Source organism: Microcebus murinus, chromosome 18 (assembly GCF_040939455.1).
Source record: "Microcebus murinus isolate Inina chromosome 18, M.murinus_Inina_mat1.0, whole genome shotgun sequence".
Classification (NCBI taxonomy): Eukaryota; Metazoa; Chordata; class Mammalia; order Primates; family Cheirogaleidae; genus Microcebus; species Microcebus murinus.
This window is the reverse complement of record NC_134121.1, coordinates 44,517,564-44,544,031: the sequence shown is the minus strand read 5'-3', so window position 1 is coordinate 44,544,031 and position 26,468 is coordinate 44,517,564. Positions and strand designations below refer to the sequence as shown.

General features: G+C 39.3%; 1 protein-coding gene across 8 annotated transcripts in view; it reads left to right on the top strand.

The window, feature by feature from the left end:
- The window catches only part of BRCA1 (BRCA1 DNA repair associated), a 66,593-nt gene that overhangs the window by 31,332 nt on the left and 8,793 nt on the right, over nt 1-26,468 (top strand). For 4 of the 8 annotated variants that reach the window (XM_075994585.1, XM_075994581.1, XM_075994583.1 and 1 more), the window contains exons 11-18: nt 23-111; nt 6,331-6,502; nt 11,082-11,205; nt 13,633-13,823; nt 16,366-16,664; nt 20,745-20,832; nt 23,681-23,758; nt 24,611-24,651. In XM_075994585.1, the coding sequence (XP_075850700.1) occupies nt 23-111; nt 6,331-6,502; nt 11,082-11,205; nt 13,633-13,823; nt 16,366-16,664; nt 20,745-20,832; nt 23,681-23,758; nt 24,611-24,651 (1,082 nt within the window). Of the gene's footprint in view, nt 1-22; nt 112-6,330; nt 6,503-11,078; nt 11,206-13,632; nt 13,824-16,365; nt 16,665-20,744; nt 20,833-23,680; nt 23,759-24,610; nt 24,652-26,468 lie in introns of all 8 variants that reach the window. The other 4 variants (XM_075994584.1, XM_075994580.1, XM_075994582.1 and 1 more) reach the window with 1 other exon arrangement.

Here is a 26,468-nt window from a genome sequence, read left to right as displayed (position 1 = left end):
ACCTCTGTTTTTATTATTTAAGGTGAAGCAGCATCTGGATATCAGAGTGAAACAAGCTTCTCTGAAGACTGTTCAGGACTGTCCTCTCAGAGTGATATTTTAACCACTCAGGTAAAAAGCACACATGGATATGTGTGTGTGGTGTCCTTTGCATTCAGTGGTATATGCCCAACATTTTTACATTTGCTGACATCATCCCTTTGAATTCATGGCATAACAGTTGTGTGTGGTGTCAAATTCAATCATAAGCACCTCGATGGAATGTATACTACCTTTTATTTCATACATACAAACCATCTAGTTCACTACAGAGCACTAAATACTGAATTTGATGAATAAGCTAAACCTTCAAACCCCTTTGCCCTATAGAAAAAACATATATGAAAGCACTATTGTATCAAGAGAGGGGTATGTTTCTTCTTGGTACCAAATGAGAGGCTATAAAGTTCTCTTCCTGTTAGAAACCATCTAGCCTTTCACTGTTTTGTGGCTATTGCTGTCTTTTTTTAATTATTATTAATAATTAATTTTACATATTTTTTCCTTTTATTTCAAAGAGTAACTAGAGAATTACAACAGAATATTTCTGTCTTTTTAATCTACTAGTTGTTTATTCTTTATTGCCTATAGGTAATTTTTTTTCTTTAAAAAAGAAAGTATACAGTGGCTCACGCCTGTAATCCTAGCTCTTGGGAGGCCGAGGCGGGCGGATGGCTCAAGGTCAGGAGTTCAAAACCAGCCTGAGCAAGAGCGAGACCCCGTCTCTACTATAAATAGAAAGAAATTAATTGGCCAACTGATATATATATAAAAAATTAGCCGGGCATAGTGGCGCATGCCTGTAGTCCCAGCTACTCGGGAGGCTGAGGCAGAAGGATCACTGGAGCCCAGGAGTTTGAGGTTGCTGTGAGCTAGGCTGACGCCACGGCACTCACTCTAGCCTGGACAACAAAGCGAGACTCTGTCTCAAAAAAAAAAAAAGAAACTATACAATTTTACTTTTTGGAGCTAGTAGTGAAAGCCAATAATTTGGTTACTTATAAAACAGATAACAGCTTTATCATGTCTACAACATTGAGTACCATGAATGTTTTTGTATTCAAAGTAGAACGGTCTCCTGTAAAAAGCATTTTCTATCACAACATCCAAAAGTTAACATCTTCCTCATAGAACCTGGTTCTGTCTCCTAATTTTTATTTTTTAAAAGGGGCACCAAAATTTTCCAAGTCTTCATACTCAAAATTTCAGACTCACCTCAGCTTTCTTTTTTATGCATTTGTCTCCCACTAGATTGACAACATCTTACAGTTGCCTCTGTATTCCTAGCACAGGGTCCTATGCAGAATACACACACAGCAATCACTGGCGTGAAAGTGATTGGTGAAATGGTGAAAGTGCTATACCTGACCATGTGACCTTAGGCAATTTGCTTACCTTCTCTGAACTATAACAGGCACATTCTTTTTTTTTCTTTCTTTCTTTTTTTTTTAAAGATAAGAGTCTCACTCTGTCACCCTGGGTAGAATTCAGTGGCATCATTGTAGCTCTCTGCAATATCAAACTCCTGAGCTCCAGTGATCCTCCTGCCTCAGCCTCCCGAGTAGCTGGGACTACAGGCACATGCCACTGCACCTGGTTAATTTTTCTATTTTTAGTAAAGATGGGGTCTGACTCTTGTTCAGGCTGGTCTTGAACTCCTGAGTTCATGCAATCCTCCTGCCTCAGCCTCCCAGAGTACTAGGATTACAGGCGTAAGCCATTGTGCCTTCCTCAGGCACGTTCTTAAAATATAACAATCTGGACTCCCTTGAATCATCCTATCATGACTTATTTTTCTCACCTATATCTTAAATACACTTTTAGCTGCTATCATGTGAATGACATTTTTCCCCAGACTTCCTAAAGAGCCAGATAGATGAAATTGCAAAAAGCCCAATATTCTAACAAAGATATATATACATGTATATAGTAGAAAACTTAGAAAATACAAACAAAAATTATCCATGGATGAACCTTGAAAACATGTGAAGTGAAATAAGTCAGACATCAAAGGACAAATATTATATGATTCTACGTATTTGAGGTACCTAGAATAGTCAAATTCATACAGACAGAAGATAAAATAGTGGTTACCAGGGACTTGGGGAGGAAGGAATGGGGAATTATTGTTTGATGGGTACAGATTTTAGTTTGGGATGATGAAAAAGTTCTGGTAATGAGTAATAGTGATGGTTATACAACAATGTGAAAGTAATTAATGCCACTGAACTGTATGCTTAAAATTTGTTAACATGGTGAATTTATATTTTAAGTTATCCTGAAATGGTTACTATTAACTTATTGGTATATATCCTTTCAGTCTTCATCCTGTGTGTCCACAGGGGTGCTTGTGTATACCTTATCTTTAAAAAAAATTATTTATTTATTTTTTGAGACAGAGTCTCACTTTGTTGCCTAGGCTAGAGTGAGTGCCATGGCATCAGCCTAGCTCACAGCAACCTCAATCTCTTGGGCTCAAGCAATCCTACTGCTTTATTTAGCCTTACGAGTAGCGGGGACTACAGGCATGCGCCACCATGCCCAGCTAATTTTTTCTATATATTTTTAGTTGGCCAATTAATTTCTTTCTATTTATAGTAGAGACAGGGTCTTGCTCTTGCTCAGGCTGGTTTGGAACTCCTGACCTTGAGCAATCCACCTGCCTCAGCCTCCCAGAGTGCTAGGATTACAGACGTGAGCCACCACACCAAGCCCTTAGTGTAAATTCCTAGAACTGGAAATTTTGGTCTTTGATACATACTGTTAAATTGTTCTTTAGAAAGATTAAACCAATTTGTATTCCTCTGGCCCCTGTGGTATGATAGTTCCCATTTTCCTGTGCCTTTGCCAACACTGGGTGGTATCCAGTTTTAAAACCTTCTAAATCTTAACATTGCTACGAGGACTACAGGTACAAAAGGCTTGTCTTCTACTGTCCATCCTCTGTACAGAGCAAATCCCTCCAGGCCTGAAGCCCCTTGGAGTCACCAAAAAATCTTTGAGATGACTGCCCATTCTGTACCTGAGTTGTCACCAGTATTGTGCCTCCACTTCTGCAGGATAGCCATGGTGACTAAATTGATGAAAAAACTTAGGAGGTCTTTCTCTGTTTGCCTTTCCTATGATCCATTCTGGATGTGGATTTAGGGCTCTGTCAATATGCCTGTCACCTAATTTTGCCCCTTGTGTTTTAAAGTTTGAGTTTCTGGTTCCATCTGCCTTAGCCAGACTGTATTGTATTTGACATTCAATAAACTACCTGCTTGCTATTTGTATTTCTTTCTTATTTTTTTTTTTTTTTTTTTTTTTGTGACAGAGTCTCGCTTTGTTGCTCAGGCTAGAGTGAGTGCCATGACGTCAGCCTAGCTCACAGCAACCTCAAACTCCTGGGCTCAAGCAATCCTTCTGCCTCAGCCTCCCGAGTAGCTGGGACTACAGGCATGTGCCACCATGCCCAGCTCATTCTTTCTATATATATTAGTTGGCCAATTAACTTGTTTCTATTTATAGTAGAGACAGGGTCTCACTCTTGCTCAGGCTGGTTTGGAACTCCTGACCTTGAGCAATCCACCTGCCTCGGCCTCCCAAGTGCTAGGATTACAGGCATGAGCCACCACGCCCGCCTATATTTCTGATCTTATTCCCAGAGATATGTCTATTTGTTCAGGATTCATTTTACAGTGTTTTTATCAAGCATTTACCCAAAACAGCTGAAGTCAGATTCAGGATAACATAAATCTAGAGTAGCACAGACAAGCAAAATGATCGAAATGGGATCTTTCCCCCATTTGTAAAGAACCAGTGAAAATGGCGGGGCACTGTGGCTCACGCCTGTAATCCTAATATTCTAGGAGGCGGAGGTGGGAGGACCACTTGAGGTCAGGAGTTCATGACCAGCCTGAGCAAGAGCGAGACCCCATCTCTACTAAGAATAGAAAAAACTAACTGGGCGAGGTGCCACACATCTGTAGTCCCTGCTACTTCAGAGGCTGAGGCAGGAGGATCATTTGAGCCCAGGAGTTTGAGGTTACAGTGAGCTATGATGGTGCAACTGCACTCTACCCAGGGTGACAAAGTGAAACTCTGTCTCAAAAAAATAAAGAAAGAAAGAAAGAAAGAAAAAAAGAAAAAAGTACTGAGGAAAAGTATATAGGAGATAGGGAATTCCTAACCAGGTATCATTAGTATCTTTTGTTTTTTAAATGGAAGCCTGATAAACTATATTCATTAATTCATTTCTGCATTAAACATTCACTGAATGCTTTCTGTCTGCTAGGCACTGGGGAGACAAAATGATTAAGGAAATATCCCTGCCACCTCATGTGTTCCACTTGGGTATATTAATGCATTAGCAGTATAAATCAAGTACTGAGGGATCATCTGTTCCTGATGGAGATGGATTATTGGTAGGGACTTTGTAAGGAGACATTCAAGCTATGCCTTGAAAGATGAGAGAATTTTTCCAAGAGGAAAAAGAGGGGAGGCAGCAATTGAGGTGAACGTACAGAAGCATGGAATGCTTGGGAAACACAAAGTTGTCCTTTGTCACTGGAAAACAGAACATGTGGGGGATGTTGGAGAAAAATAAGATATAAGATGAAGATGTAAAGGACATTTTGAATGCTATGCTTAGGAATTTGGACTTTATCCTGAGGGCAATAATGGCTAACAAGTATATAGTGTTCAGAAAGTATTAACTTTATTAGGGGCACTGGTATACCACTAAGGTCCTTATGAGAGAAAAGATGATGAAAAACATGATAAACATAGCTTTTGGGGAACTTCTGCAGTAATGTAGCTATATTAAAAGTAGCGATCAAAGTAGCATAGTGGGAATAGAATAGAAGAGGAGAGGTAATTAAAGGAGCACTTCAGAATTTGAACCAAGAAGTCTTGGTAACCTATTGGTTTTGTTCTCCTAATTTGGCCACTTTTCCTGCCAGGGAATTTGACTGAGTTATAAAGTAATTCCTTTGGGGAAACCCAAAGTAAAGTTATCTAACTCTAATTCTCCCGTTATTATTATTTTTTTAATTTTATGATCTAATATTTATTAATATTTAATGACCACCTAGAGGTTGGGTGGTGATGGTTGTGATAGTAGTGACTAATATAGTTTCTGAAGCATTGGTCAGATAATCTATGTGGTTTTATTCCCGGTTTACTGAGGCAAGGCCTTGGCTAGGGTTTGGTCGGTGATGTAACTACTCATGAGTACCACGTGGTGGCAATGGCGTTTGCTGTGGACATTGGCAGCAAAGCAATCTCAGAGTAGCAGTAGTGGAAATCTTTGTGAAACTGAGAATACATTTTCAGGTCATAAAAACCTGAAAACTATGAACTCATTGTAGCAGGAGAAAGAAAATGGCTTGTTTTTAGTAGAGGGCAAAGTCAATTTCAAGGATTAAATGCAGCAGGGTGAAACGATCTGTGTTTCCCCATCCCCTAGGCTTGTGGCAACCACTGATGTTCCTTCTAAAAGTGATGAAGAAATGTGTATTTTAGAAAACTTCTGTACCTAAAGTTCTTTGTTTATCAAGTACCTTAGACTTAGATTTCTTCATGAAATTGAATAATAAACAACAGGAACTCCATAAACAAGAAGAACTGATGTTAAATTGAAAACAATAACTGTCTTCCTTACAGGCTTTTTTTTTTTTTTTTTGAGATAGTGTTTTGCTCTGTCACCCTAGGCAGAGTGTCGTGGCATCATCATAGTTCACTGCAACCTCAAACTTCTGGGCTCAAGCGATCCTCCTGCATCAGCCTCTCAAGTAGCAGGGACTATAGGCATGTACCATGACACCCAGCTAATTTTTCTATTTTTAGTAGAGCCGGGGTCTCACTCTTGCTCAGGCTGGTCTCAAACTCCTGAACTCAAGCAATCCTCCCGCCTCAGCCTCCCGAGTAGCTGGGACTACAGGCATGCGCCACCATGCCCGGCTAATTTTTTCTATATATATTAGTTGGCCAATTAATTTCTTTCTATTTATAGTAGAGACGGGGGTCTCGCTCTTGCTCAGGCTGGTTTTGAACTCCTGACCTTGAGCAATCCGCCGCCTCAGCCTCCCAGAGTGCTAGAATTACAGGTGTGAGCCACCACGCCCAGCCATTTCATGGGCTTTAATTGCACAAATGTGGTTAGATTAAAGATGTTCAACCAGAACTCAATTCCATACTAGGTGATCTCAATTTCTGTGATAAAGTTAATTGGGGTGATATATTTTCGCTTGAGTATGGAAAGTTTCTCAAAATGTGTAACTTTCTTGGTGTCATTTCTTGTTTTTGTAGCAGAGGGATACCATGCAAGATAACCTGATAAAGCTCCAGCAAGAAATGGCTGAACTGGAAGCTGTGTTAGAGCAGCACGGGAGCCAGCCTTCTAACAGCTCCCCTTCCCTCATAGCTGACTCTTGTGCCCCTGATGACCTGCTAAATCTGGAACAAAACCCATCAGAAAAAGGTTTGTAGTATTCGCCAAACACTGTTATCTTAAGCAAAATTCTTTCCCTCCCTAAACCTTTATCTCCTGAAACATAAGGACCTAGCTCCAACATTTTATGATCTTTGCTCAGCATGTATTTATTGAGTCATTCCATGGGTAATTAGGGAGCCTTGGTTGTAGTCCCTGCTCACAACTAATTTACTAGTCAGAGGGACCCATGACAGTCATTCATGTCATTGTCTGACTGAGCACCTACAATGAAGAGGTGTTGTGGGGAGCCCCCAGGAGATAGATAATATAGTTCTTGCCCAGCTAAGTGGAATGAGGGTAACAGGTAACCCTTTAATTTCAGAAAGATTAAAAAAGAAACCACTCAGACATATTCCTATAACACTGGTGTCAGATCACATTGACTTATTTAATGTGCTTTCTGAATTATAGGAAGAGACATCATATACTTCAAGAACTATGCTTTGATCCACAGAAAATCCAATTATGCAGCAGAGTCAGGTGCTTTATAACAATGTGATAGTTGTTAGCAAGTCCAGATGGACCTGAGAGGCTACCATTGGCAGAACCAGGCAGGTGGGGTTAATCAGAGCTGACTTTCTGTGAGAAGTGAGCGCTGAGCTGAGGAATAACATGGCATAAATTAAGGAAAATGAGATGAAATTTGAGTTTTTAATTGGAAAGACAACACATCAGGCAGGTTTTTAAATAGGGGCAAATACATAGATAGACACACAGGAGAGGCTCAGCATGGGGTTCACACAAGGAGGTTGCTGCTTAGAAACAGGCTAGGTTGGCGAGCCCTCCCAAAGTGCCTCACTACCTCCATGATCCATACCTGACCAACTTCAAGTTCCTTCTCCAGCACTCCCTTCCACAGTCCTGCTGGGGGCCCTAAGGGCTTCCTTTGAGTCTTTGTAGGAACTCAAGTTTGTTAATTTTTCAGAACAATGGCCTTAGTCCCCAAGAGTGCCTTGCAGTATTTTTATGTTCAAGGAGAAACAGTAACTTGTGTGTGAGAAGCTAGGAACTCTGTTGCTATGGCAGTGCTTCAAAATGTATTTCCTTAAATGCTTTCTTTGTAACTGTGTCTTCATTTAGTTCATCTCCCAGATAATGAAGTTCAGAGTGCCATCTCCAGTACAATTCTCTTCTTTGGGGTGCTTTTACTATCTTCAGTCTAAAAACAGACCAGATTTTCAATTCTAATACAAAAGATATAAATGTTATTGTATGACTTTGAACACTAGTTTTTTTTTGTTTGGTTGGTTGGGTTTTTTTTGTTTTTTGTTTGTTTTTTAGGGTCTCACTGTTGCTCAGGCTGGTCTCAAACTCCTGAGCTCAAGCGATCCTCCCTCCTCAGCCTCCCAGTGTGCTAGGATTATCATTGTGAGCTACTGTCCTCAGCACCAACTCTAGTTTTGAGTCTTTTTCCCCCTTAAGTTTTTGTGAGTCTAACTGAAACTCAAGTTAACTTCTTAATCCTATGGAAAAGAGTAGTGTTTACATTCTGCTATACTCATGACATATTTTTTAAATAACTTTTTATTTTGGAATAAAATTAGATTTACGGAAAAGTTGCAATGATAATACAGAGAGTTCCTGTATACCCCTCACCTAGTTTTGGTTTTTCCCTATTGTTACCTTATGTTACCATTATCTCATATTGCAACTTTTGTCAAAACTAAGAAACCAAACATTAGTATACTGTTATCAATGAGTGAAACTCTAGACTTTATTTGGATTCCACCAGTTTTTACTTTTTAAGTAAAAACTTAAAGATGATGTAAAAATCTTAAAGATGATGAAAGTTTACAATGGAAGTGAATCAGTTGTGGTGAATGGGTTATCATTCCTTAACATCTTTTTTCTTCCTTCCCCAGTATCTTCCTTGATTCTTCCCAATACCTTATATAATGCTTAGCATGCAGTAGGCAGTCAGTGAATTTATTAAATGTTTTGTCTTACCCATATTTCCTATCCATAAAGAATGTAAGAGGTTACTCTGGGAGGCCAAGGCGGGCGGATTGCTCGAGGTCAAGAGTTCGAAACCAGCCTGAGCAAGAGCGAGACCCCGTCTCTACTATAAATAGAAAGAAATTAATTGGCCAACTAATACATGTAGAAAAAATTAGTCAGGCATGGTGGCACATGCCTGTAGTCCCAGCTACTTGGGAGGCTGAGGCAGGAGGATTGCTTGAGCCCAGGAGTTGGAGGTTGCTGTGAGCGAGGCTGATGCCATGGCACTCACTCTAGCCTGGGCAACAAAGCGAGCCTCTGTCTCAAAAAAAAAAAAAAGAATGTAAAAGGTAAGGCACCCAGATAAAGGAATGATTTAGGGGGGACTATGGTATTGTTCTGAAACCTGGGCTCTGGATCCCTCCATTTAAACTTTCCTAAACCAGCCAAAAAGTAGATCATCATATCACAAGGCCTAGGTTGAGCTTGCTAGTCAGAGAATGAATTGAGGATTAAGGGGGAAAAGAGCAGAAAGGTTTTGCTTTGTTTTTTAGCTTCTATTGAGTTACTGAGTCCTAACTCAGGTTAGCTTATTTTATTCATGGCTTGAGGCCCATTGTAGTGAAAAGAGGAATTTATATACTAAATGTTCTTATGATAGAATGACTTTTAATAGCTATGTTTATGTCTGAGCCTTACCCCTCCCTTTTACTTTTTTTAAATCCCTTGCAATGATTAATTCTGTTTGGTGTGATTCCTTAGAAGCTGCACATTACCCTTTATCAATTACCACTCTGTATTTGGGTGATGATACCTATATTCATGGTTAAACTCTGCTTACTCTCAGCATCTGGGAGCTTCAGGCAGTGTTCTTGTGTTCCTTGAAACTCACAGGTCCAGAAAAGATAAGCATAAAGGAAATGATAAATAATTCATTTGAAGATTACTTAGGAAATCAATGATTATTTCCCCCCTAGGCTACCTAGTGTCTTAAAAAATAGTTTAATTGGCCGGGCGCAGTGGCTCACGCCTGTAATCCTAGCTCTCTGGGAGGCCGAGGCGGGCGGATTGCTCGAGGTCGGGAGTTCAAAACCAGCCTGAGCAAGAGCGAGACCCCGTCTCTACTATAAATAGAAAGAAACTAATTGGCCAACTAATATATATAGAAAAAAAAAAAATTAGCCGGGCATGGTGGCGCATGCCTGTAGTCCCAGCTACTTGGGAGGCTGAGACAGAAGGATCGCTTGAGCCCAGGAGTCTGAGGTTACTGTGAGCTAGGCTGACACCACGGCACTCACTCTAGCCTAGGCAACAAAGTGAGACTCTGTCTCAAAAAAAAAAAAAAATAGTTTAATTAATATAATCCTTTGTTTAAATTTTCTGTCTCAATTTATGGATTTTAACTTTTCTAATAAAAGATCAAAATGAATTATAGTCATCAGTGGCTATTTAATGGATAGAAGACATTTATAATTTTTAACTGTTTTTGCTTTTTGAATATTCGTGCCTTTAAGCCACTTCCTAGAAGACAGTGGCATAGTAATACAATGCGAGGAATTAATAAAAAGGGTATACTAACTTGCCAGAACTTTGTCTTTGGTCTGTTTTGTATATTTTCCCTTCTTGTGACATTTCATCATTAGTTCGATGTATTACTTCAAGGTTCTTACCAACCAGCACCTTGGGGATTTTTTTGGGTATGCGTTGGTTTTTTGAGTTTATTTCTTTATGGTTTTTTTCTTTTCTTTTTTTTTTTCCAGCAATTGACAGTATGAAACAAATGTCACCTGTTTTTTCTTTCTCATCTGGCCCTTCTCTCCTGTTTCCCCACACATGCAAAAGCTCAAACCCCCATCTCATAGTCTTTGATATGGAGGCACTGGGGATGGAAAAAAGAGTATGCTTTGTGATTTCCAGACTTTTCCTTCTTTATTATCTGAGGGGATTTGTGCATAATTTAGTTTGCTGCAGAGAAAAAAATTTGTTATGTATTCTTGTTTTCTTATTCAGGGCCAAAAAAATATAAATGTATGTGGTTTTCAACCTTGTCTCAGCTGGGTGTCTTCATTTACCCAGTCTTAAAATGTTCCTTTTATTATCATTATTTTTTAATCATGTAGTTCCATTTGGTACTAGCATCTGTCTGTTGCAATACTTATATTTATAAAATTTTGTCTGATACACTTGTTTAAAAACCAACTTGGGCCAGGTTCAGTGGCTCACACCTATAATCCTAGCACTTTGGGAAGCTGAGGCAAGAAGATCTCCCTTGAGGCCAGGAGTTCAAGACCACATTGGGCAACATATTGAGAACCTGTCTCTACAAAAAATAGAAAAATTAGTCAGGTATGGTGATGCTAACCTGTAGTCCCAGATACTTGGGAGGCTGAAGCAGGAGGACCACTTGAGCCCAAGGAGTTTGAGGTTGTAGTGAGCTATGATGATGCCACTGTACTTTAGCCTAGGCAACAAGTGAGTGTGAAAATTTTTTTCACACACACAAAAAAGTTTTGTTTTTGATTGTCACAAATTGCAACTTTTGAAAAAATTGATATCCTCATCCGAATTATCACCATCAGGACAAAGAAATAAAGTAGATTTCTTTCTTTTCTCATTCCATTTAAAGCAGTATTAACTCCACAGAAAAGTAGTGATTATCCTGTAAGCCAAAATCCAGAAAGCCTTTCTGCTGACAAGTTCCAAGTATCTCCATATAGTTCTACCAGTAAAACTAAAGAACCAAGAGCTGAAAGGTAAGAAATGTTAAGCTGTGGTATCTAACATCTTTACTTATATTGAACTCTTGTTAACTTTTTTCACCGTATTTTCTTCAATTTTTTGTACACAAACATAACCTCTTGTTGCTCTAGGACACTCTATTGTTTAATTGTATATAGGTTTTTTGGACCTACAGCATAAGCTGTAACATGTCAAATGTGCAATTAGAACTGTCCCTTTTGAAGGTCAAAATAAACTATAATAGAACTAAAACCTGAACAAGACTGGAGGGTGATGGTAGACTTCTCCAAGGCAGCCTTTGCCTTAATTGAAATTTTTGCCTTTCTGGAAAAAGTTTAGCTGTTTATTTACCCCAGGAAATGTTCAGAATACCTTTTAGGGATGTGTATTCAAATCACTATTGATATAAAACTGTATAGCACTTTATATTTTTAAAAATACCTACTTCCTCCTTTGATCTTTTCTGTTAAGATTGTGAAAATAAAAGGACAAATTTGAGACTATTATTCATTCTTATTTGATAGTTCAGGAAAGAGAGACACAGAGCTGTTAGGGTCTCACATCTTCCCACCCTAGGAAGGAAAAGGAATTCATTTCTTTATTTTATTTTCTTTACTTTCTTTTTATTTTATTTAAAATATTACTCTTTAACTTTATTATTTTTTTTTTTTTCTGTTTTACATTCTCTTATGACTTGCAGGAATTCGTTTCTTGAGTCCCTGCTGCATGTATATATTTTTCACTTACCTTTCTGGGAATGATGACAGGTTGTCAGTAATATAATCATACCATCATTTCCAAGGCCCTTGGACTTGACTGAGGATATATTTTTGAGGCTAGTGTATTGTGGCTATGACAGAGAATGAAAACATCTGGCTTCCAGGCTGGGCACAGTGGCTCGCACCTGTAATCCTAGCACTCTGGGAGGCCGAGGCAGGCAGATTGCTCCAAGTCAGGAGTTAGAAACCAACCTGAGCAAGAGTGAGACCCCATCTCTACTAATAATAGAAATTAATTGGCCAACTAAAAATATATATACAAAAAATTAGCCAGGCATGGTGGCACATACCTGTAGTCCCAGCTACTCAAGAGGCTGAGGCAGTAGGATTGCTTGAGCCCAGGAATTTGAGGTTGCTGTGAGCTAGGCTGATGTCACAGCACTCTAACCTGGGCAACAGAGTGAGACTCTGTCTCAAAAAAGAAAAAAATCTGGCTTCCATAGGCACTAAAGCTATGTTTAGAGGTAATGACCTCCTTGGCATTATTTAACCAGTAAGCTAACTGTCCATTTAATATTCAGACTAAATATTCCTGCTCCTCTTCCCTCCACAGATATCCAATAGAGATTTCTATTATATCATAGAACCTACACGTTGATTGGACTTCCTCCCTCTACTAGATTACTTGAGAGCAGCGATTCAGGTCATGCTTTAGTGCCTGACTCATAGTAAGCACCCAATAATTATTCAAATTAATTAATCGCTTAAAAATCTATTGATTTTGGCCAGGAGCAGTGGCTCACACCTGTAATCCTAGCCCTCTGGGAGGCCAAGGCGGGCAGATTGCTCAAGGTCAGGAGTTCAAAACCAGCCTGAGCAAGAGCAAGACCCTGTTTCTACTATAAATAGAAAGAAATTAATTGGCCAACTAATATATATAGAAAAAGTTAGCCGGGCATGGTGGCGCATGCCTGTAGTCCCAGCTACTTGGGAGGCTGAAGCAGAGGGATTGCTTGAGCCCAGGAGTTTGAGGTTGCTGTGAGCTAGGCTGATACCATGCCACTCACTCTAGCCTGGGCAACAGAGTGAGACTCTGTCTCAAAAAAAAAAAAAAAATCTATTGATTTTGATCCCTTTAAATTTATTGATAAGTGTCTTACTTTGCAAAGTCCTAAATACCTGAAAGAGTAGAGGGACTACTTAGTTGGTTCATATGTTTTTCTAACAATATTTTATAGTTGGCTTTTGTTTTTAGAATGACTTTGGACATCAAAAAGGCAGGGAATAAGGTTGATTCTATATAAATTCTGCCAAAATTGAGTAGAAAGAATGAGCGTAGAGATGTCAGCATAAACTTTCTATCTTCATAAGAGATCTGATTCTAACACATCCATTTGGACTTGAGTGGAATGTAGTGTATAGAATTTTGAGTGAGTGGCAGTGGATAATTTGGTAAAATTTGCTGACATGCTTTTAAACAGCTAGGAGATATACTGCCTCAGACCAACCCCTAAGGGGAGATGTTATATGTCAGCCCTAACATATTGACAGGCAGCATGAATCCAGACTTCTGGGCTGTCACATGGGCTCTTTTTTACTAGTCATTCCTGATCTCTCTGACAGTGAGCTCTTTCATTTATGCCTTGGCTGCCCAGGAAGCTTGATTAGTTAGTCCTTTCCCAATTGGTGGTGATGGTTTTCTCCTTTCATCCATCTTTCTAGGTCTTCCTCTTCTAAGTCTCAGTTGTCGGATGATAGGTGGTACATGGACAGCCACTCTGGGAGTCTTCAGAACAGAATCTGCCTGTCTCAGGAGGAGCTCGTTAAGGTTGTTGATGTGGAGGAACAACAACTGGAAAAGTCTGAGCCATATGATTTAATGGAGCAGTCTTCTTTGCCAAGGCAAGATCTAGGTAATATTTCATCTGCTCTAATAGAAAAAACATTTTTATTTTGCTTTGAATCCTATATAAAGATATTCTGGGTAATCAACTTTAAGTGTACTAATCTATCATGGATGCCCATTTTAGAAAAATAACTCGTGTTAATCCAAGTGTACTTGAAAATTATTGGAGTTGTTAATCCATCAATCAATTGTTTTGTTTTTTTTTTTTTTTTAAGACAGAGTCTCACTTTGTTGCCCAGGGTGGAGTGAGTACCATGGCATCAGCTTAGCTCACAGCAACCTTAAACTCCTGGGCTCAAGCAATCCTACTGGCTGGGACTACAGGCATGCGCCACCATGCCCAGCTACTTTTTTTTTATATATATATTAGTTGGCCAATTAATTTCTTTCTATTTATAGTAGAGATGGGGTCTCACTCTTGCTCAGGCTGATTTCGAACTCCTGACCGCAAGTGATTGGACCGCCTCGGCCTCCCAGAGTGCTAGGATTACAGGTGTGAGCCACCGCGCCCGGCCAATCGATATTTTAAAAAATGGTTTAACTAACGATTTTGAGGATGTGAGAGTCTTGATGTGTTCTAAATATGTTGATTCAACTGTTACGCAGGAGTCCTAAGGCCATAGAATGAAGTTTTAGGCCTGTCTTTTATTGAAAAATGAGTCAAATGCTGAAGTAAACTCTTCTTGTATAAATTAATTAATATAATGACTATGTTTTTTATTACTTATAAATCAAAGTTTTAATCTGTAAAGAAAGTTTTTAATTAATTCTCAAAAACATATTATCATAAAAGGCACCATTTGGCATCAAATGTGGTATTTGGCCATGTTCATTAGGATCATCTTAGGAATCTCGTACGTTCTCCTTATCTACACATAATTCCTGATAGCATGATATTTTCTGAAACATTTTGGGGATTATGTCTCTGGTATTTTTATTTTTTTTATTTATTTATTTATTTATTTTTTTAATGGACATATGCATGTGTATCTGGTATTTTTAATTTGGCAATGATATCTGTTGATATATTAAGTGAAAAAGATGATGTCATCATGGATGAAGAAACAAAAATAGAGTATTTGTCATATTTTTCAACCTTTCTTTCCTTCCTTATAAAACTACTATATATATTCATTGTCCAGAAATTGGACAATATGGGAAATAAGAATATTTAAAACTACATGTATTGCCATACCCAGTGGTGCACATCTATAGTCCTAGCTATTCCAGAGGCTAAGGTGGCAAGATAGCTTGAGCCCAAGAGTTTTAGGCTGTAGTGTGCTATCATTGCACCTGTGAATAGCCACTGCACTCCAGCCTGGGCAACATAGTGAGACCCCATCTCTATAAAAATTAAAAATAAAGTAAAACTACCTGTATTCCTATAAGTTAATAGTAAAATATTGCTGTGTTTCTTTAGTCATTTTACTTAAATTTTATTTTTAAAATATAGTCGTGATAAATAATATTTGTTAGCTATCTAATATATTAGAAACATTTTTCCATTTTATTGCATATCAGTGTTTATATTCAAACTATAATGAATGAAGAGTGCTCCATTGGACTAGATGTATCATTATTTAATCTATTTTTTTGAACATCTGGGGCATTTCTAAAATTATACTATTATTATATAAATAGTGTTACAGGAAACATCCCTATGACTAAACCAAGCAGGAGGATTGCTGGAGCCCAGGAGTTTGAGACCAGCCTGGGCAACATAGTGAGACCCTGCCTCTACAAAAAAAAATTTAAAGATTAGCCAGTCATGATAGTGTGTGCCTGAGTACTAGCTACTCGAGAGGCTGAGGCAAGAGGATCACTTGAGACCAGGAGTTCGACATTGCAGTGAGCTGTAATCGTGCCACTGCTCTCCAACCTGGGTGACAAAGACCCCATCTTTAAAAACATAAAAATTTTTTTAAAAACCTAGCATTTTTGACTAACACATATTAAGGCTTTTGCTATATAATACCCTTTAAAAAATTTTTTTTCAGAAAAGTTTGGCTGGGTGTGGTGGCTCACACCTGTAATCCTAGCTCTATGGGAGACCGAGGCCAGCGGATCCTTTGAGCTCAAGAGTTTGACACCAACCTGAGCAAGAGCAAGACTCCGTCTCTACTAAAAGTAGAAAGAAATTAATTGGCCAACTAATATATATAGAAAAAATTAGTCTGGCATGGTGGCGCATGCCTGTAGTCCCAGCTACCTGGGAGGCTGAGGCAGGAGGATTGCTTGAGCCCAGGAGTTTGAGGATGCTGTGAGCGAGGCTGATGCCACGGCACTCACTGTAGCCTGGGCAACAAAGTGAGACTCTGTCTCAAAAAAAAAAAAAATTAAACCACTTTGCACTTCCACCACCAGTGTATTAGCATGCCCATTTTTCTCTTAAACTAAATGCGTTGGTCTTTTTTTATGTTTTATTTATTTATTTATTTATTTTTACATCCCACTTCACAGAAGGTCTTTTTAATTCTTAGCAGAGACTGGAACATTGTAATTCAAGATTCAGTGTCATGAGAATAAACTACTTCTCCCAATCCTTTCAGAGGGAACCCCTTGCCTGGAATCTGGAGTCTGCCTCTTCTCTGATGACCCTGAATCTAATCCTTCAGAAGACAAAGCCCCAGACTCGGCTCCTGTTTGCAGCATGCCAGCTTCAACTTCTGCATTGAAATTACCCCAATTTCAAGTTGCAGATTCTGACATGAGTCTAGCCGCTACTCATAATACTGAGACTGTGAAGGAAGAAAGTATGAACAAGGAGAAGCCAGAATTGACATCGTCAACAGAAAGGGTCAACAAAAGAATATCCATGGTGGTATCAGGCTTGACCCCAAAAGAATCTGTGAGTGTGTCCATATGTATCTCCCTAATGACTACGACTTAATAACAAACTGCAAACAGTTTTATATGGGTACTATCAATGAATAACCTATAGGAAGAAATCCAGGAAACAAGAATAATCCTATATAATTTAATTTCTATTACTAATTAATGAAAATTTAGATCTAGAGAAAGCTATAATATGGATTATTTTCTATATGTTTACTTGAGAAACTAATTAGTAAATATTAGTAGAAAAGTTACACTTTGGGGTATAATATAGCACTTTTGAATTTGAATTTCCTTTTTATCTACAAAAGCAAATTGTTATAGCTCTAATCCCCAAAAGGCATCTTTTTCCCACCTTGGTTCACTTCTGAATGAACTTACCAGCATGTTTAACTAAATCCAGACTGGTTTCAAGCATACTTCCAGACAGTGGTATTTCTCCAGTATTTGTCTGTCTTTTTCCTGGCTTGTAAGATGGTTCAATAGCCTTCCTTGTCATTTCTGCCCTACAACACCCCTTACTATTAGGATTTTGGCATTTCCTTTGGCCTCCATATTCCAGAAGTAAGAATTGTTTCACCTTCACCTTGTGGAAAATACTAAAATATTAAAACCACTAAAGCCTTGTTTCTACTTTGATGTTTATAGATTTCAGAAATCCCAGGAAATTTACCTCCCCTATAATTCATTGTCATTGGCATTGCTTCATAATAGAATAATTGAGTGAAAATTTGTTAAAGACTATGATGAGATAACATACCAGACTCTCAAGTGGATTCAGTAGTGGGTGCTGTTTATTATGCACTAAAAGATAACTAAGTCATTCTGAAATATCTTTCTTAATATATCCTTCATAAGATTTTTTTTATTTTTTTTGAGACAGAGTCTCACTTTGTTGCCCAGGCTACAGTGAGTGCCGTGGTGTCAGCCTAGCTCACAGCAACCTCAATCTCCTGGGCTCAAGCAATCCTATTGCCTCAGCCTCCCAAATAGCTGGGACTACAGGCATGCGCTGCCATGCCTGGCTAATTTTTTCTATATATATTAGTTGGCCAATTAATTTGTTCCTATTTATAATAGAGATGGGGTCTTGCTCTTGCTCAGACTGTTTCGAACTCCTGACCTTGAGCAATCCGCCCACTTCAGCCTCCCAGAGAGCTAGGATTACAGGCGTGAGCCACCGTGCCTGGCCATCATAAGATTTTTCATCCTAACTTCTCCATAGGTTACAATTCAGCATAACATTCTTTGTGACCAGATGTGCCCCACTACTAAAAGGGCAAAGTAAGCTGTGTCTGCCTTGGTAGATACAACGAATAAGTGCACAATGCTATTAACATTCTCATCTCACAACCACTTGCCCGGATCAGCACTTTGCTCTAAAAAATTTTACCTGTGTCTGTTTAAATGGCTTTTGATCACATGCCTACACATCTAGAATTGCTATTTATTCATTGAAAATTAGCATTCTTTATCCCTTTGTTTTGGGAGTTCAGCTTTTCAGAGATGGCTAAAATGGTCTAATCTTTCTTGCCATGGGCAATTTTTTATATATATATGTATTTTTTTTATTTCGGCATATTATGGGGGTACAGATTTTAAGGTTTCAATAAATGCCCATTTCTCATGGGCAATTCTAAGCTGCAGATTAGACTACAAGTGGCTTGGGTACATGTTGTCTTTAAACAAGCAAAGAGAAAAACTTTGAGCTCTATTCAGACTTGCTGAAGTGTGGTAAATTTATGATGAAAGCCACTGACTGTATTACACATGATTAATTCTGAAGCCCATATTAATATGATCTTTTCAGCAGTTACTCTTCTAACTGAACACTGTTTCAAGGCTAGAATTTCAGCAATTATTCAGTTCAGAATTGCTAATGATCCTGGCAGAGGGCAGTGGCAAAAGGGGGAGGATGTCATTAGCTTCTCTAGCCTGCCTTTTTTCAGTGCTCTGTGGCAGTATGGAGCGAGGCACCATGAAAGAAACATGGCCTGACCTCTACTGCAATATTGCGCAGCACATAAGTATTGGTGTGGGTGGCAACAGCTATAGTAAATGATGGCCCTTCATAAAGTTATTTACCAGATGGTAGCTACCAATTAGGCCAACTGTGCCCATAATGAATCTGGTTAATTTCTTTTACTTCCTATTGATTTTTATTTGGTTGATAGACAATGGCTAGAGGACTCTAGACTTATTTTAAGAAGAATATGAGGCCGGGCGCTGTGGCTCACGCCTGTAATCCTAGCTCTTGGGAGGCCGAGGCGGGCGGATGGCTCAAGGTCAGGAGTTCAAAACCAGCCTGAGCGAGACCCCGTCTCTACTATAAATAGAAAGAAATTAATTGGCCAACTGATATATATATAAAAAAAATTAGCCGGGCATGGTGGCGCATGCCTGTAGTCCCAGCTACTTGGGAGGCTGAGACAGAAGGATCGCTTGAGCCCAGGAGTTTGAGGTTGCTGTGAGCTAGGCTGACGCCACGGCACTCACTCTAGCCTGGGCAACAAAGCAAGACTCTGTCTGAAAAAAAAAAAAAAAAAAAAGAAGAATATGAGTTTCTTCCAATCCTCCTTTAAAGAATTGATAATTTTTGCACTGACCTTCAGAAATTTTTTTTTTTTTTTTTTTTTTTTTTTTTGAGACAGTCTCACTCTGTTGCCCTGGCTACAATGCCAGGCATCTGCCTAACTCACAGTAACCTCAAACTCCTGGGCTTACGCGATCCTCCTGCCTCAGCCTCCCGAGAAGCTGGGACTATAGACATGCGCCGCCATGCTCAGCTCATTTTTTCTATATATATTAGTTGGCCAATTAATTCCTTTCTATTTATAGTAGAGACGGGGTCTCGCTCTTGCTCAGGCTGGTTTCAAACTCCTGACCTTGAGCAATCCTCCCATCCCAGACTCCTAGAGTGCTAGGATTACAGGTGTGAGCCACTGCACCCGGCCTCAGAAACACCTTGATTTGAGTGTTTTGTGACTATCGGAGGATTGAATCTTGGTTTTGTATTTTTTTTTTTCTTTTTGAGACAGAGTCTCACTCTGTTGCCCGAGCTAGAGTGCTGTGGCGTCAGCCAGGCTCACAGCAACCTCAAACTCCTGGACTCAAGCAAAATCCTGCTGCCTCAGTCTCCCAAGTAGCTGGCACTACAGGCATGTGCCACCATGCCCAGCTAATTTTTTGTGTATATATTTTTAGTTGGCCAATTAGTTTGTTTCTATTTATAGTAGAGACGGGTCTTGTTCTGGCTCAGGCTGGTTTCGAACTCCTGACCTTGAGGGATCCTCTGGCCTCGGCCTCCCAGAGTGCTAGGATTATAGGCATGAGCCACCAGGCCTGGCCTGAATCTTGGTTTTAAGCCACATATGTCTTTAGCATAACTCTGTATGGGTTAGTTACCTCTTAGCTTATAAAATATAGGCTGATAAATCTAAATTATAGTATAGTGTCACTATGCAAAGAATCTGTCATAGGAAATCAAATGATATCTGCTATTAAAGACAAAATTAATATTATTCTGAATCCTTGGTTGTAATTCCATGTCTTCTAGCATAGACTATTTTAGAATTTCTTCCTCTGTTTTGTACATAATTTTAATTTGGTATTTTTTGAGACAGAGTCTCACTTTGTTGCCCAGGCTAGAGTGAGTGCCGTGTCATCAGCCTAGCTCACAGCAACCTCAAACTCCTGGGCTCAAGCAATCCTCCTGCCTCAGCCTCCCAAGTAGCTGGGACTACAGGCATGTGCCACCATACCTGGCTAATTTTTTGTATATATTTAGTTGGCCAATTAATTTCTTTCTATTTATAGTAGAGACGGGGTCTCACTCTTGCTCAGGCTGGTCTCGAACTCCTGAGCTCAAACGATCCGTCTGCCTCAGCCTCCCAGAGAGCTAGGACTACAGGCATGAGCCACCGCGCCCGGCTGTACATAATTTTTATTAAATTTTTTTGAGACTTCCAACATGTTAGAATAAAAAAGATGTACCCTGTCTGAGAAAAATGGAAACTTAAAGCTAGGATAATTGATATTCTAAGCTGTGTACTAAAGGTAATTTATTATAATGTAGTATTTGCTTTGATTTCAGATGCTTGTGCACAAGTTTGCCAGAAAACACCACATCACTTTAACGAATCTAGTTACTGAAGAGACTACTCATGTTGTTATGAAAACAGGTATACCAAAAACCTTTACAGAATACTTTGCATCTTCTACATAAAACCACATGAAGAAATATGAATATTTGTTAAGCATATCATGAGTGATAGTCTTCTGATAGTCAATCATGTATTACTTTATGAAAGACAAACAATAATTTTGCTACTTCCAGACCCCCTTTTGAGTTGAGATTTAGAGGGTGGTGAGCTGCTTCTTCCTGTCTACCTGCCTGGAATGCATTGAGTGAAGGCCTTTCTGGTGAGGCAGAGTTCAAGTTCTGAAAGAACAAGTGAGGCAAAGGGGAACAGGGCAGAAGCAAATCTTCATTCAAAATCCAGAAACCCTAGATAATATAATACCTAGTTTAAGTGTGGTGGAGAGTTTTTCAGGAAACAAATCTGGTAAACAGTCTGAGATAATCCTAACATGAAAAAGGGCAAAAAGGGAACAGATAATTTGTCCTACAGCTTCCCCTTTATAAATTTTAATTATGACCTGTGTGACAGAGGAGATCTTTTGCAGTTTTTAGTCGACTATAAGCTAAATCTAAACATTTCAGGGCTGCTAAAAAAAAAGCTTATTTAAAATTGGGCCTTATTAATACAATCCTAATGTGAAGTAATGATCCGGAGCCCCAGTATATTCTTTCTTAGAGTGATTGCCTGAAAGATGATGTCCTCTGCTCTGAGCACCAAGCTTTCTTTTTAATATGGTCAGTGACAAACTAAAGTGTTTATCCAGAGATTGATGGGGAACAGGAACTCAAAATAATGTCTTTTGAAGAAGAAATGAAGGAATGAGAAGATTTAAGGGAATAAGAAAAACTGTCTTCAAATATCTCAAGAAATGTTTTCTAGAAGAGGAGTTAGACTCATTCCTGGAACTCCAGAGGAGGACGCAGGAGGTGCAGATTGTGACTGAACTCTAACAGCTTTCTAACAAAATCGATTCTCTGGACTTACGGTTCTCTCCAGGATGATTCTTTTCACAGAGCTTCACCTGCTTGAGCAGAGGGTCCAAACCCCTTGGACACACTGGCTTAGATCCTCTAAGATCTTAGGTTTCTACTATATGAAAATTGTACCACAGGGTCAGAGGGTAGGGCTCACTGGTATCAAGTACTAGAACAAGTTACTATAAACTAATTACTATTTTAAAGACAAATGTCATTAAAGTTTAATATCTTAAGCTATAGGTTTGGATTAAAGCTGATGAAAGCTGAAAAGAAAACTTTAAAATGCAAATTAAATCTAAATTAATTTAGTTCAGTCTTTTTTTTTTTTTTTTTTTTTGAGACAGAGTCTCACTTTGTTGCCCAGGCTAGAGTGAGTGCCATGGCGTCAGCCTAGCTCACAGCAACCTCAAACTCCTGGGCTTAAGCAATCCTGCTGCCTCAGCCTCCCAAGTAGCTGGGACTACAGGCATGCACCACCATGCCCGGCTAATTTTTTCTATATATATTAGTTGGCCAATTTCTTTCTATTTATAGTAGAGATGGGGTCTTACTCTTGCTCAGGCTGGTTCGAACTCCTGACCTCTAGTGATACACCTGCCTCGGCCTCCCAGAGTGCTAGGATTACAGACGTGAGCCACCGCGCCGGCCCAGTCTTTTTTTTTTTGAGACAGAGTCTCACTCTTGCCCAGTCCAGAGTGCTGTGGCGTGACCCACTGTGCCCGGCCTAGTTCAGTCTTTAAACTCAAAGGCAATACAACATTTGCTACTTTTAAACTAAAAGTGAACTAAAATTTGTAAGTGTAAACATACCATTGGCTGGGCGCGGTGGTGCACGCCTGTAATCCTAGCACTCTGGGAGGCCGAGGCGGGAGGATCGCTCAAGGTCAGGAGTTTGAGACCACCCTGAGCAAGAATGAAACCCGTCTCTACTATAAATAGAAAGAAATTAATTGGCCAACTAAAAATATATAGAAAACTTTAGCCAGGCATGGTGGCGCATGCCTGTAGTCCCAGCTACTCGGAAGGCTGAGGCAGAAGGATTGCTTGAACCCAGGAATTGGAGGTTGCTGTGAGCTAGGCTGATGCCATGGCACTGTAGCCTGGGCAACAGAGTGAGACTCTGTCTCAGAAAAAACCAAAACATTTATTAAATCAGTTCTAGCAGTTTTTTTTTATTAATAAAACCTTCAAAAATTGTAAAGAATTTAGTGAGGGAGAATAGCTGCTGCTATTGCTTGCAGATGACCTGCTGTGTTTAGGATTTAGTTAAATACATTTCTCCTGTTAAAAACTAAATGGTCTTTCCTCAGTTAGCTTAGTTCTTCAAAAAGGCCTCTGAAACACTAGGAAATAAACAGAAGTGATTCTTCAGAGACTGCTTTCTGAAATACTTATGTGGATAAGAGAAAAGCTATGAAAATACTTAGTATTTTCCTGTCCCTCTGGAGGAAATATAAGGGGGTTAGGATTCCCCAGGTAGAAGTTCTAGGGATGAAAATTTGTTACGTTGACATTTTAGATTTAGGATTTCAACAATACCGTTTTCTTCTCCTTTCACGTATTCTCATCCGGTAAGATCTTCTCCATACACATTAATTAATACTACTGATGTGGATAATTCCTTAAACACAAAATTGGAGATATGTAGCTAGCCTGTGCATCTGAAAGATGGGGCAGACATTTCCTCTGGTCTTAATTTTGTGTCACCCTTTTCCTGGTTTCCAAAGATCCCCACCTGCTGGTTATATTTAGTGGCATTTCCAGCCTCCGATTCTATCACCAGAGGTGTCAGAATCATCAATCCAGATTGATCTTGAGAGTGTGAATAGCTGAGGTTTTAGCTTCTTAGGGCAGCACTTCCTGATTTTGTTTTCTACTTCTGATCCTTTGGAATGTTTTTCATTCTGCAGATACTGAGTTTGTGTGTGAACGGACACTGAAATATTTTCTGGGAATTGCAGGAGGAAAATGGGTAGTTAGCTATTTCTGTAAGTACAATACAATATCTCCCCTCCTTCCTTTAACACCTCAGAATTGCAATTTTACACTTAACATTTAACACCTAAGGTTTTTGCTGATGCTGAGTCTGAATTACCAAAAGATCTTTAATGGTGACACAAAACTACCTTTATCTTTAATGCACATCACTTTGTTCAGATAAGCTGGTGATGTTGGGAAAATGGATTTCTTTTATAACTAATAGGACCTAATCTGCTTCTAGCAATGTTAGCATATGAACTAGGGATTTATTTAATAGTGGGCAGAAATCCATGTGCTTCAGGCATGCTTATAATGTTTAAATTAAACATCAACTGTGTCTCCAGAAGGAAATCTCTGCTACAAGCCTTTTTTTTTTTTTTTTTTTGGGGACAGAGTCTCACTTTGTTGCCCAGGCTAGAGTGAGTGCCATGGCGTCAGCCCAGCTCACAGCAACCTCAAACTCCTGGGCTCAAGGGATCCTCCTGCCTCAACCTCCCGAGTAGCTGGGACTACAGACATGCGCCACCATGCCCGGCTAATTTTTTCTATTATATTAGTTGGCCAATTAATTCCTTTCTATTTATAGTAGAGACGGGGTCTCGCTCTTGCTCAGGCTGGTTTTTGAACTCCTGACCTCGAGCAATCCGCCCTGCCTCGGCCTCCCAGAGTGCTAGGATTACAGGCATGAGCCACCGCGCCTGGCCTGCAAGCTTTATTGTTAAAGAGCTGTGGCTTTAGAGGGAGAGGACCCCTCTGTCATTCTTCCTGTGCTCTTTTGTAATTCACTGACCTCTCCACCTCCTTGAAAAGAGTTCTTTCTTTTTGCTCTCTGTGACATGTCTTTTCTGTGATCTCTTTAGGGGTGACCCAGTCAATTAAAGAAAAAAAGATGCTGGAAGAGGTAGGTACTTGATGTTACAAACCAATCAGTGAGACTTGGTGCCATTGAGTCACATAGTCACAAAAAATGTATCTGCTTCTTTCCATGAATACACTATTTCCCGCAAATTTCCCTTGATGTTGGGATCATCAGGAGTTAAGCAAAGCAAACCAGGAATTCTGTGTTCTCATGTTTTCTAGGTTTCAAAAGAAACAGCAAGGGAAAGGAATTTAAAAAATAGAGAGAAAAGATTTATAGAGACAAGAAATAGGCCCACCTGAATCTAATATGCATATACTTTTGTAGAAAACTGGCTGTTCACTGTTGTTGAGGAATTCTTCATATTAATATGCAAATGTATCTGTTTAGAAAATCAGACTCCTCCAAAGAGATATTGCTCTTTATGATACTGAGAACAGTGAGAGGTAAATAAGATAGAGTGTAGAAGGAGGAATAATTTTAGAACAGCCATCTAAGAGCTCCTGGTGATGACAGATCAGACAAAATAAAATTAGTGAAAGCAGTTTAAGTTATTATGCACTATTCAGTATATTCATAATTAATTAAATCACACTTTTGCTGGTTTTAGCTTTCATTCAGTGACTATATATAGGGAGCCCACTGCTGGGAACTAGGAATATAACAGTAAGCAAAACTGACCAGGCTAGGCATGGTGGCTCACGCCTATAATCCCAGCACTTTGGGAGGCCGACGCCAGCAGATCACTAAGGCAGAGTTGAGACAAGGGATGGGAGAAGGTCATAGACAAGAGCCAGATCAGGTAGTATTTATTATAATCCATGGCAAGGAATTCACATTTTATTCTTAGGATAATTAGAGGCATGAGAGGATAAGAAAAGATTGATTTGGGATTTGTTTGTCGAAGATAGGACTTACTAGTGGGTTAAATTTGGAGGATAAGGTAAAGAGGAATCTTGGATTTTGGCCTGAACAATAGGGTCATGTTAGTAATATTAAATTAGAAAAGGAAAGACATTGGGGAAGAGCACATAGAGGGGAGGGCAGGAGTGGAATCAGGAGCTCTGTTTTAGATGCATGAATTTGGAGATTTATACTAAACATCTGGAAGGAGAGGTTAAGAAGGCAATTGGACACATTATATGAAGCTTAGGGGTGCAATTAGGACTATAAATATGGGAGGCATCTTTAAATAAATGACAAATTTATCACTAGACTCTTCTTGTTCAAGTGACTAAGAAATGTTAAGTGTTCTTCCCCTAGTAACAGCCTTTGGTTATACTCTTTCCTTTATTTTTCTTCATAATACCCTTGGCAATACATACAGCCTTCCCTAGAATCTGAATTTCAGTTAGAATTGTTTTGAAGCATTTTTCCTCAGATTTCTCCCCAAAAACTTTTTTTTTTTTTTTTTTGAGACAGAGTCTCACTTTGTTACCCAGGCTAGAGTGAGTGCCGTGGTGTCAGCCTAGCTCATAGCAACCTCAATCTCCTGGACTCAAGCAATCCTCCTGCCTCAGCCTCCCAAGTAGCTGGGACTACAGGCATGTGCCACCATGCCTGGCTAAATTTATATATTTTTATATATATATATATTAGTTGGCCAATTAATTTCTTTGTATTTATAGTACAGACGGGGTCTTGCTCTTGCTCAGGCTGGTTTCGAACTCCTGACCTCGAGCAATTCGCCCACTTCAGCCTCCCAGAGTGCTAGGATTACAGGCATGAGCCACTGCGCCTGGCCTCTCCCCAAAAACTTTAACCTCCCCAATTCCATTCTTTACTCTGTCATCCTTGACCAGTCACAATAGTGAGTGCGAAAAACTTCTAACTTTCTTCAGTGTATTAAATGTATATTT